Below are 13926 nucleotides of genomic sequence, written 5' to 3'. Positions count from 1 at the left end.
TAGGTAGGCAGCGTAAGTTTATCTCTTCTATTTTATCTTACACCCACATTACACGCACCAGCGTATTACACACAAACACACAAATACATACATAAACACATGTGTTAGTATTTGAGCGTAATTTTATTTTCATTACACATTCTAATTTATTATTACTAAGGTTGAGAGTAATTTAATTTCATAGGTAGTTAAGAGCAATAATGTAATTCTAGGAAAAATCTTGTAATGTAAATTAAAACGCTGTAAGTGTGTCGATAGGTAGGTTAATTGTTAAGTTTTACATTATCATTATTAAGTTGGAGCCCAAGGCATTACGTAGGTGGTGGGGTGGGTGCCGAAAGGCCAATGAATTGGGCTCTTGAGTTTTGCAATTTTAGGTAAGCTAGGACCGTAATGTAATGAATAGGTAGGTTAAGGTTACGTTGTAACACATACTCATTAATAGATTTAGGGTTTAAGTTTTATATTATTATTACTAAGTTGGAGCCCAAGGCATTACGTAGGTGGTGGGGTGGGTGCCGAAAGGCCAATGAATTGGGCTCTTGAGTTTTGTAATTTTAGGTAAGCTAGGGCTTAATTGTAATGAATAGGTAAGTTGAGGGTACGATAGCCGATAGACTCTGAATTTCGAAGTCTCTTGTCAGAGGTAAGCCTTGGCGGCCAGTGGTGAACCGGCAATGGTTTACTATCCGGACGGCAATGGTTTACTATCTGCACGGTAATGATTTACTATGCGGCATGGCCATAGTCTACTACCCGCACGGCTTCCGGACGGCAAATGGTTTACTATCCGCAAGGCAGTAGTCTACTATCCGCACGGCAATGGTTTACTATCCGGTGCCCTGGCTGTCGGTGAACCTCTGTGCAAGGAGGGAGAATGAAGGGGAACTTTCGACTATCGTACCATTTACAATTTATTATAGATTAGTTAAGGTAATTGAATAGGTAGATAGGATTATTTTTATTAAGCAATTTGAGATGCAGGCACCGCTAAGCTTTCTGATGAGAATTTTCTCTCTCCATTCCACGGGCTGTGTTTCAACAACAATCTCGAGGAGGACTGACACCAGTTTTGGAGGACAACGCAGGAACCAGAAAGCATTCAACATTCTGCCTTTGTCGAATGGACGACGGTAAGTTTTTTTTTTCATTTTAATCTCTTTATTATTTTCAGATATTATTTATTTGTCATTATTTCCATTTTATAACTTTTTGCTTCTAAAATTCTAACATTCATTTACTACTACGCAAATAAAAAAATTTTGTTTACAGAATGATGAGAGGTGGACAGTGGTGGGAGTCAGCACGTTTTAGATGGTGGTCTCATGATTATTTACATATGATGATGGTGGTATAGGAAGAATCAGCTCGTTGGCTATTCGACTGACACTCTGAAGTTCGGATCGTATTTTGTGTGCCGACCAGATGGTGGTGGTCGGTGCAATGGAAAGTACAGTAACGACGATTTTTGAAGTAAGGTTTAGTTTCGTTTTTTATTTTTCTCATTCGTTCATTTTATCACTCAACCTTTTAAATTATTCTTTTATTAATTGATTCGTTAATTCATTCTATTCATTAATTGAATCATTGATTTATTAATTAATTCATTCATTCACTCATTCATTCAACCAATTATTCAGTCATTCAGTTAATCATTTATTCGATCGTTCCTTTGTTCCTTGATTTACTAATACGCTATTTAAAAAATGTCTACAGAATGATGAGAGGTGGGCTGTGGTGGGCATCAGCACGTTTCAGATGGAGGTCTCATGATGATCGTTCCGATGACAATTCGAAGATAACAACAACGACGGTTTTTGAAGTATGATTTAGTTTCTTTTTTTTATTTTTCTCATTCATTCATTCATTTTATCACTATCTTTCAAATTATTCCTCAGTTAATTTATTCATTGAATCATTTTATTCATTCATTAAATCATTTGTTGATTAATTAGTTAATTTATTCATTCAACCAATCATTCAATCATTCAGTTAATCATTTATTCGTCGTTCCTTTGTTTCTTGATTTACTACTTCGCTAATTAATAAAAACTTGTCTACAGAATGATGAGAGGTGGGCTGTGGTGGGCGTCAGCACGTTTCAGATGGTGGTCTCATGATGATCGTTCCGATGACAAATCGAAGATAATGTTAAAGGTAAATTTGTTTTTGTCTCATTGTACCTTTGAAAGTACTCGAATTTGAACAAAGATTGAGTTTTATCTCAAAAAGATAAGTTGCCTATTTTTTCCAATTGCTTGTTTTTTTATTTTAGTAAATTAATTTTTCTTTCAATTTATTTTTCAGTATCCGGTCAAATTCATTCCATCGATGCGTGTCAGATGATGGTCGGTGCAATGGAGGTTCGTCGGTAGTGAGTGAAGTTTCTGAAGAGTGCGCGCACGCACATTTACATACACACACATAAATACAACACATACATACACAACATCCATTCATTCAGTGTCGTTGTTGCTATGTTTCTCTTCAGCTTTATATTTTCTTTACCGTGAACCGGACTTTAATTTAATTCATAGGTAAGTTAGGGACTGAGATGAGTTAAACAATTGTAGGTAGGCTAGGGCTTAACATTAGTTAAAAAGCTTCAAGTAAAATAAAAACGCTAAAATATGTTAAATAAAATACTTGAAACATCTAAAACGAGAAATACAAATTTGTAGGTAAGTGAGTTGAGTCAATGTTTATAAGTAAGCTAGGGCCCTGAGAGTAATTTTATTATAGGTAGGTGACTGACTTATTCTTGCGACTTCTTACTAGTTTCGTGTGATGTGTTTGTTTTCGCTTCACAACACCACACCAACAAAATAAACTACATTTCATTCTCGTCGTCGCCTTTAATTGTACCTTTTTGAACAATCTTTTTAATAATGTCTATTTATTTATTCATTAAATGTTGACTGGTTTCTAGTTTTTTTTTAAATTGGTTATATAATTTTTGGATATTTCTTGATTTACTTTGCATATATGCATGTATAAATTATTTCTGTTCAGTATGTTGATTTAGTCATTATGATATGTTGTGAACTGTTCTTACTAAATGTTCATGTTACGTGGTTTATTATCCTTCGAGAACTTCTAAGGAGTGTGTATGGTAATAATAATAATGGAAAATAATTATTTTTATCGGTCGATATTTTGTTATATTTGTTTATTTAAAATACGAATTTAAAAAAAAATTGACATTTTAAAATTTTAATTAACCATCACTTTTCATTTTTGAATGAATTCAAATAAAAGCAACTACTGTGTTTTTCTTTCTTTACTAAAATCTCGAAATTGTTTGTAGATCTGTACGGTTAACTGTTTGTTCGAGTTTGAACAGGCCTTGCAAATTTTTTTATTTATTTTTGTTTTTATTTTTGTTTATTTGGTTCATTCAATTTAGTTGATTGATTGATCGGTTGGTTGATTGATTGATTGACTGACTGGCTGGCTGGCTGGCTGGCTGGCTGACCGACCGACCGATTGACTGATTGTTTGATTGATTTATCTCATAGTATTGTATACATGAGAAAAATCCGATTAAGCCAACCTACGGCTTCAGTAAGCCACTGTTTTTCACCTGTCAAAAGCAATTTCTATATTTATACTGACAAAAATAATTGTGATATGAATATATTGATTTATTTAAAGCATTATATGTACAAAAAAGTGCTATCGTAAGAGTTCTATGAAACCCTGTAAGTCACTGCTGTAAGCCAACGTATATGATTTCAGCAGCCAGTTTCTTATGACCACCAGCAGAATGTAAAATATTCATTGAATATAATGAAAATGGTTGTTCAAATAACAATTTTGATTTATTTAGGCCGTTTATTTCATAATCAAACCAATTTTTAACATGATCGAATAGTGTAAAAAAAAAGGGTGACTATAGTTCAATCCTACTAAGCCAACCTTCGGCTTCAGTAAGCCACCGGATTTCACCGGACCAAAAGCAATTTTTATATTCAAATTAACAAAAATAATTTAATAATACATAATTTTATTAATCATTATTAAAATTAAATAGAATTACTACAATGTTTTAAGCATATTAAATCAAGTAAATATTTCATTTAGCTTGCTCGTTAAATTTCGTAAAGGCAATTTCGTAAGCCAACAATCCAAGCACGACAAATAGCCCGACCGATAGATCGAATTGATCGATTAGTCCTATTATTTTAGTTATGTGGTTTGGAGCAAGGGGAGACATTACTGAAAATAATTAAAAGTTGAAAAAATTGAGGTTCTTTGCATATCACCGCTTCAACCCATAAGAAGGTGTTGTATGCTGGTAAATATTGCCTCCCCTTAGTTGGTTCGGATCGTTGGTGATTCACACATGGTTGACATATATATATATTTATATTCATGGATTCACATTGAATTCAGTTACATTTACTAAGGTTTATATGTATAAATTAATAATGTAATATATGTAATATTGAGAATGTAATATATGTAACATTAATAATGTAATATATGTAACATTGATAATGTAATATATGTCACAATCAACAGTTTTAAGATCGAGCTTGGATAACTCAATCAATCAATCAATCAATCAATCAATCAATCAATCAATCAATCAATCAATCAATCAATCAATCAATCAATCAATCAATCAATCAATCAATCAATCAATCAATCAATCAATCAATCAATCAATCAATCAATCAATCAATCAATCAATCAATCAATCAATCAATCAATCAATCAATCAATCAATCAATCAATCAATCAATCAATCAATCAATCAATCAATCAATCAATCAATCAATCAATCAATCAATCAATCAATCAATCAATCAATCAATCAATCAATCAATCAATCAATCAATCAATCAATCAATCAATCAATCAATCAATCAATCAATCAATCAATCAATCAATCAATCAATCAATCAATCAATCAATCAATCAATCAAGCAATCAATCAATCAATCAATCAATCTATCAATCAATCAATCTATCAATCTATCTATCAATCAATCAATCAATCTATCAATCAATTAGCTTGTGAAGCACTATTCAACAGCGCTCTTCAATGAATTTTGCAAACAGATGGGTTTTGAGATCCGCTCTGAACTTCGTAAGTGATGGAGAAGTAGTCATAGAAGTAGGTAGAGAGTTCCAGAGAAAAGGGCCAGAAAAAGCATGCAGGACAGATGAGAAGATTGTTAAAGTTTGCTGCACCTTACAATTTATGACGAAAATCGAAGACAAACTATACCGACGAGTATATATGGATTGTTCATTTGTCGCTGACAGAGGCACCGACAATGAATGAGAAAGAGTTCGTATAAAACAACTGATTACCGACTAACATTAATAACCATGAGTCTACAATGTTGACTAGCATTGAAGTAGTCGCGTTTTGAATTTTTTAAAACTTTATTTTAGTCTGAAATTTATCGAATTTTTATGAACTTAAATTTTTTTAACTTCCTAATTATAATATAGTATGAGATTTTTAGGATATCACGCTTGGTCTGCCCCGAATTTTCAAATTCTGAGCTTTTATCATGCTGTCATATTTCTTGCGCGCTTTCAAAACGATATTTCATTCAGTGTACGAAAAAATCTTTTTGATGTAGCCTGACATTTTTAAACTTTTCTCAAAACATTTAGATGAAAATACTAAATTCCAGCATATATTCCAAATTTTATCGGCAATGTTGTCTCCTATCGTAAAAGTAATTCTCTGTAATTCATGGCTTCGTCATTTTGTAATATTAGAAATTTTTTTATACGGAATAATGATAAAACTATTTTCAAGTTTAATTAAATTTATATGAATGAAAGACATATAGGTCCCGTAAATTTATTGTAATTAATAACAAATTCTTCAAAAATAAATTTACGCTAGGAAAATTCTGAAAAATATGATATTGAAAATTTAAAATATTACCAACCAAACCAACTGATCCATTTTGAAATAATTTTATTGATAAAAGCAGCATTGACTAAAAAGAGATATATATATATATATATATAAAGTATTGATATTATCTTTTTTCATAAAAAAAACAACATATACCTAACAATCTAACATATATAAAAATATACCAAGCAATGTAAAATATCACACATCAGATAACGACGACAACCAGAGAAATATCAAAAAATGATAGCAATAACTATGGAATGTATGAGTGAGATTACAAGACTGATATCAGTTTACTGAATAAGTTAGTTAGTAAATACAAGAAAAAGTAAAAATATTATAAAATATTTTTCGGATAAAATCAAAAAATGCTAACGGAAATTAACTAATACCGGAAAAATAAAAAAAATGATTTTCTAAAAATATTTTAATGATAAGCCAGCAGCCTAGTAAACAGTGATAAATCTGAATGAAGCAGTAAATAATATGTAAAATGTCACTAATGCTTAAAAAATAAAATAAAATAACATCCTGAAAAGAATGATTTAGAAAAAAATAAAATACATTCATCAAAATGATCAAAACTTGAGATGGTAATGCGCATTGATGCTGTTGTTGTTGCTGTCATGCTTTAGTAAAATTATTACCAGTCAGTCAGCAAAAAATAATGATCATTTGGTTTCGTCGTGGAATATTTTACGGGAAATAAAAGTTAAGGAACCTGTTGGAAGAATAATTTTGAAAAAAAATATTTTTTCATTTTTTTAATATTTATTATTATTTTTATATTTATTATTAATTAATTTATTATTATTATTATTAATTAATTATTTAACTAATTATGAAAATTTTGCATTTTAAATATATACATATATAATAATTACCAAAAGTATGAAACTCGCGTGTCCTTGGGGCCAGGGGTGGTCATTTGAAGAGGGGCAGGTCCAAAATCGACCGTGACATTGGTGTAGAGTTGATTGACAGTTACTGAGACGACCTTGTACATGCTCTCATTCAGCTGTTTCAATCCATCACTCATCCAGCGGGATTTCCAAGTTAAAAATAGCTCATAGCTGTACGTGTCGTCAAATGGTAATCTTGTCTCAGATCAATTTTAAACCGAATACACTGTCAAAATTATCATTGTTATCATCCCTGCAATCATTACGACTTCCAAAAGTCATCATATTCATCATCACTACGTCACAGTAAGCAGATACAAAATCCCATCATCATATGCAAAAATCTCTGGTGTTGCAAGTAGTCGAGTGGTGTACGACAGGGGCGGCCAAACTGCGGCTCGCGAGCCACATGGGGCGTTTTGAAGGATCATTTTTGACTTTCGATAAATGTACCAGAGTACTCTTATCATTCATGTTTTGTGTTATTATATTTTAAAAAATTATGATCGTTCCGTACAGGTTTCAAAATGTCTTTTAAATTACTGACAAAAAATATGAAAGGCCGAGTGAAATGTTGCAACAAATCTCACTTCCTTCCAATTTAAGAACGACACGACTCGTTGAAAACCGAGCGAACGACGCTAAACAGCGGCGTAGTTGTTCCCATTCGACTGACTCCAGACTGATCTTGATTATGTAAACTTTTATTGCAACGGACAGACTTGTCTGAAGGCAGCGAATGTTCGACAGAAGTGAATTTTCACATGCAAATGTGCGAGTGAGGCAAGCGAAAGTTGAGTTGTTAGTAATCATGTACTAGTGGAAATGAAATGTTTTATCGAGAGGAATAACAATTCTAACTTTATCAGGCAACCTTATGAGAGAGAAACAATCGATTAAATACAGGAGACGTTATCAATTAAATTAACTATAAAAAAAAACGTCCCGATACATTTTTTCACAATTTTTAATACGTTTTTAATTGTGCTTGCGAAAAATTTCAAATTTTGAAACTGCTCAAACTATCAAGGAGCTTGGCCACCCCTGGTCCATGCCGTCATGTTTACGTCGCTGTATATTGGTAGCGAAGTGATCCTAGATGCACTGATGTTCAGTGCAGGTGCAATAGGAAGGACACAATGTTTTTATATAATTTATCATCATATCACAAAAAGTCAACATCGTCATCATCACCACCCCACCCACCCATGACTTTCCCGCCACAACTTAGCATGTCGCACCATCTTGAACCTTCCAATGTTCTCCGGAGGTCTAGTCAACATCAGCCCGATCTCCATGGTCCTGCGGTTAGAGGTTAAAATAGATTCATCACACTCTCCCTAGGTTCACAGGGCTCAACAGCACTCCACAAACATCCCACATGATCACATGCTACACGACGCATAACACACGAAGCATGTGATAGGCGAGCATCATATTCAAATCGAAACCGGTCGCTGCACGCTCTGCGAAACAGCACCAGGCGACCTTAACCACTAGACCACTACGCCGCCTGTAGTAACGATGGTTGATATAAGTAATGATGATGTTGATGATGATGATTAAAAAGTTTGATGCTAGTATGAGGCTATATGAATACAACAGAATGAAGTGAAATTTAACATTGAGATTCTCGTAGTTTTTTTTTACCACAATCCAATATTAATACCACCGCATCGTCCTCGTCACCACAACCACCACCACCACCATCACCACCATCATCATCATTTTCATTTCAACACCTCACCATCATCATCATAACCTCTCCGCTGATTACATTCCAATCATCATCGTGCTACGTCATTCACTTTCCGTTATCTATCACACCACCGACACCATCTCTTGGAACATCGTCGCCAGAATCATCGCCACCATCGCCACGACATCTCACCAGCGACACCACCACCACTACCAGCATAATCATCAACACCATCAAAACAACTGCAACCTGGCATTGAAGTCATCATCTTCATTGCCCCACCCCCAGTAACTGTTGGAGTGGCCGTTGGCTCTGAAGACGTTGTCCTTGCTAATGATGACCACGCCCCCCAAGTTGTTGTAGTAAAGCAAACTGTCGCGAGTCAATTGAACGTAGAAGTGGAAAGATAGTTTTAATATTAGTTTAACAATAGTGTTAAAACTTTGCTATAACTTTTATATTATTATATCAATATTTTTAAAAACTTTTTCTTTTACTGTATGTCCAAAATTCATCGGACTGCTTATGTAAAAATGTTAGGTTCCTAAAAAAATGGTGATCAGCATTGCGTGGTTGAACCAAGCATAGAGATCATCAGCGCCAATGTACGCGTTCCTTTCCAGGTAGCTGCCAAGATGACTTTGTCGCTTTTACCCAATGCTTCCAGTACGAACGGAATAACGCATGTTTCCATGTTTCGCATTCACCATATCATAAGGTCTTTCTGCTTGCAGGACTTTCCGACAACTTTGAGAGAGACATTCACATTGTTGGGCGCAATGCAATGCCACTTCAGTTTTGGAGGTTGTCGTACGTCAGCATGCCTTCGTCAAACTCGACGATATTTTCAGACAGTTGATCGCACCAGGATTTGAGGTCAGTATTTGAAGAAGAGTCCTTGGGACGAGGCCAAGCAACTAGCCAGCGATGTCTATGCATGCTGTATTGATTCGTATGGAGCAGTTGATTACAACGTGGTTGATGATGTGATTCATCTTTTGTTGCCACAATCAACAGTTCCCGTCAATACCCATAATTCAGTTGCTGTCTTACATTCAGTGCTTGATCTTAAACAGCCATAAGAAGATGATGTTTTGCTTGGAAATCTAGATTCTAAACTCATAAGTTATAAATTTTCTTGAATAATTCTTTTAAAGAAGACATTTATGCAAAACTTAAGCGTAACATAGATATAAAAATTTCTATTTATTATTTGAGGGTCTATTCGTTACCATTATTTTAATTGAAAATGGAGTAAAATTCAATCAAACGACTATATAATCAATAATCAAACGACTATATAATCAATCAGTCAGTCAGTCAGTCAGTCAGTCAGTCAGTCAGTCAGTCAGTCAGTCAGTCAGTCAGTCAGTCAGTCAGTCAGTCAGTCAGTCAGTCAGTCAGTCAGTCAGTCAGTCAGTCAGTCAGTCAACCAATCCAACAACTTACTGGTATCTCATCTCGTCCAGAGCCGATATAGCGTGGTGAACATTTTCGTTGCAATGATAAATGTTCCTTAACGATGACGAGATAAAAAAAACAATACTAACAATAAATTAATCAATGAACCAACCAGCCAACCAACCAACCAACCCACCAACCAACCCACCAGCCAACCAACCAACCAACCAACCAACCCACCAACCAACCAACCCACCAACCAACCAACCAACCAAACAACCAACCAACCAACCTATCATCTTCAGGTAACAGATCAACATCATGAAAGACGAAACAATCGAACGGTTGATCCTTCAATGCTTCCACCACTCCCACATTCAACAAACGACCCTTATTGAATTTGTCCTTGCCTGACTTTGGGACGATGGTGGTTATTATCATTATGACGTCATCATCATCATTATGACGTCATAATCATATCATAATGTCATCTGTCATCATCACAGTTAGAGACGTCATCATCACAAAAAATTATCGTCATCGTCATCATCATTATCGTCATTATCATCGTCGTTACAATCATAAGAGCACGATATGTATCATGATCACAAAAATTGTCACCATTAAAGAAACAATCAGAGCAGAGTAGGCTGGCTGCATTAAGGCGAGCCAGCCGAGTCGTAAGGTGTCCGTCTTCTGTCTTTTTGTAAACGCCCCGGTTTACGATCGTCTTCTTGTTCTCACTTCTTCTGAACTCGCGTTTAACACTCTTTTACTAAATCTGAATTTGCTTTTTCTGGCCCTTTTCTTTGGAACTCTCTACCTCCTTTTCTGACTACTTCTCCATCACTTACGAAGTTCAGGGCGGATCTTAAGACCCATCTCTTTGCAAAATTTATTGCGGAGCGCTGTTGAACATTGCGGAAATAGCGCTTTACAAACTAATTGATTCATTTGTGACTGGACGGTATGCACTTTTGCGATGTATTGTTCTCCCATGCATTTTTACATACATGCACCAAACTGCAGCCCGCTTCTGAGGCTGCGATACGAACGTATGCCGTTCGCATTTTATTGCTTCTAATGCTTTCTAACTTAATGTCATTAACACTGTCTTTAGTTTCATCACAACCACAAACATCATCATCCACTACTATTATAATCACAACCACCACCACCATCATCACAACCACCACCACCATCATCACAACCACCACCACCATCATCACAACCACCACCACAACCACCATCACCACCACCAGCAGCAGCACCTGTTCGACCACAAAGATCTTATAATGGACGAGTTGCTTCTTCAGCATGGCATGCAGTCGGTCGAGGAGCTGCAGTAGGTGGTGGTAGCGATCCCGGTAGGGAACGACGATGGCCAACTTCTGCCACGAGCGACACGGTGGTTTCCACTCACCACCTAAACGAATTTTTATTTTCATCTTTTTTTTATTCTTTTATTTTAACAATTCTTTCCAGATTTCATTACAATGATGGTTGTATCGCTTAGCATCATTTGAAACTTGAGAGAGTTGGCAGCACCCCAGAATAAGACAACCATCTTGACGACTGACTGACATCAAATTACTAATCAATTATTATTAAGTACTGATCAAATGTAGCTAGAACAATAACTACTAAATAATGCATATACATAATTTGCATCAGTGAGAAATATGTAGTAATACATCACCCATTCCATTTTGTATGCATTTCTTTAGTGGATTTTAAACAATTATTATCATAAATCCGAGAAATCCACATCAGAGGCCAAAAAGTAACGAGAATAAAAATGACAAAAAATTATGGCAAAAATCTTGAAGTTAGAGTATTAAATTTAACATAAGACAGCAAACACACTAGAGTGGTAGGTTGTTAATGATGAATGACAAACCCCTCACAACACCTTTAAAATCTTTATACATATGAGAGTACAAAAAATGGAATATCACAAAAAAATACCTAGCAGTACATCTTTGTGCCTCATTCTGACCTTTAAGAGGGACACATTTGAATACATATTCAATTTCACAGGTCCTTTATTTATTAAAATTTTGTAGGTTTCAGCATTTTCTTTACAACATCACGCTATTTATTACATCAGTATTATAAATTATGGAATACACAATGGCTTCAGCAAAATATTAAACTTATTTATTCAGCACAATTTTATTTTCAATTATTTTCTATTTATTTATTTAATTTAAAAAGTTAATTCAATCATGCAAATCACAAAATTTATTTAAATAAAATATAAAATGACAAATTTTATTCAATTTCTGCTAAAACATAATTAAAAAAACATATATATATTCATTACAAACAGCAGTGATGACGAGTACTTAAGTACATTTGTACTTAAGTACGTACTTAAGTACAAATGTAGTACTTAGATACTTATACTTAAGTATATATGAAAACCTGTACTTAAATACTTATACTTAAGTACATTTTCCAGTACTTGTACTTATAAGTAATAAATTTTTCCTGTAAGTACCAGAAAAATTTTAAGCAAAAATAAGATAATGTCAACATTTAAAAATTGAAAACTGTGATGAAAACACACACACACATTTTCACATTGACATTCTTGTTTATCTCTCTTATCAACATTTGTTCTTGTTTAGTCATGGATAGCGGGATGTTAAGATAACCATTGGCTAATTGAGTCATTAAAAGGTGGTTAACTCACATCACTCTGACATCTATATATCTATATCATAGACATCTATATATCTATATCATATTTTAAATTAACCATGGTATGTACTTAGGTACTTATGTACTTAGTACTTATACTTAGTACTTATAAGTATCAAGTATACAATTTGTTTTGGTACTTAGTACTTATACTTAAGTACTTTTATTATTGAGTACTTAGTACTTATACTTAAGTACATTTTTTGAGTACTTACGTCATCACTGACAAACAGTCATGGCAATCATGGCAATGAATACGTTTCTCACTTGTTAAAATAGCATTGCTAATACTAATAATTTAACAATAATTTATTTTTATTAATAATAACTAATAATTTATTATAAGAAATCAGTCAATAGTGTATTCTTTAGAAAATCAGACCTTCACCATACCAAAATACTGTCCCATTTCTATTATTTAAAAATTATCATTGAGGAAAATAAACTCTACAATTAAAATGCTAAAATCAAACAGTATAAAGTATGAATTAATTTTAAATAAACACATTAAATTAATATAATGCATAAAATTTAAAATGTTATTTAAAATAAAATAAAAATTATTAAATCTATATGAAATGTCAAATGAAGTTAAAAAGTCAAAAATAAACAAGAGAGAATTTGACTGGGTTTGCAAAAACTTTAGTTTCAACTGAAGACCAACTCACCTAACTTTTCCTTAATCTGGCAGAAGAACTTAGTCTTTTGAAACATGTAACTCGGGTAGGTGATCTGAACCCTTCCTTTGAAATTGAACAGGGCAAACATTACGAGGCACACGTAGAGAGAGAAAAAAATCCTTGTCACTAGTTTTTTTGAGCATCTGGAAAACTTTAACGACGACGTTAGGGAAGAGCTTTGATTCATCAAAAAAAATAATTTGCAAAATAATTTATTGGATTTATAATTATGACATAAATTAATAAATAAATAAATATAAATAATATTGTGGGAAACTTTAAAGTTTAAATTGACCAACTTAAAATTAAAACTGAAATAAACATTGATTGCAGGTGTAAAAATAAAAGTGAAGCATTCCAGCGCTTTATTTTTTTACATTAAAAAGTTCTTTATGTTTTGAATAGTTTAAATTCAGCAGAATTTTAATCGCAAATTTCTACAATAAATTTTTCTAGTAAGGAGAAAACAAGTTAAATGTTTATTTTAAATTTATTTCAAAGATAACGAAACGTAATTGCGTTACTAATTGTTTGTTTTCTTACAATTTCGGTTACATATTTCAAATAAGGAAAACATCTTCCGATGTTAGCTGGGGAAAAGAATCTCTGCAACATATAAAAAAGTAATTTCCTACAATTTTGCATGCA

The 13926-nt window shown here is 33.5% G+C and overlaps 1 protein-coding gene across 1 annotated transcript; it reads right to left on the bottom strand.

The window, feature by feature from the left end:
- Positions 1 to 5774: 5774 nt before the first annotated feature.
- On the bottom strand, positions 5775 to 13625 carry HELRODRAFT_186192 (hypothetical protein). Its single transcript, XM_009032568.1, is given in 11 exon segments — positions 5775 to 5952; positions 5989 to 6611; positions 6775 to 6963; positions 7999 to 8094; positions 8741 to 8863; positions 9941 to 10006; positions 10185 to 10306; positions 11164 to 11318; positions 11861 to 11935; positions 13267 to 13531; positions 13550 to 13625. 9 exon segments carry the CDS (start codon positions 13463 to 13465, stop codon positions 6587 to 6589), a joined length of 1050 nt encoding a protein of 349 aa, XP_009030816.1. The 5' UTR covers positions 13466 to 13531; positions 13550 to 13625; the 3' UTR covers positions 5775 to 5952; positions 5989 to 6586.
- Positions 13626 to 13926: the final 301 nt, after the last annotated feature.

Source organism: Helobdella robusta (assembly GCF_000326865.2).
Source record: "Helobdella robusta unplaced genomic scaffold HELROscaffold_83, whole genome shotgun sequence".
Taxonomy (NCBI): Eukaryota; Metazoa; Annelida; class Clitellata; order Rhynchobdellida; family Glossiphoniidae; genus Helobdella; species Helobdella robusta.
The sequence above is the reverse complement of the archived record's forward strand: the minus strand, read 5'-3'. Positions and strand labels throughout refer to the sequence as shown.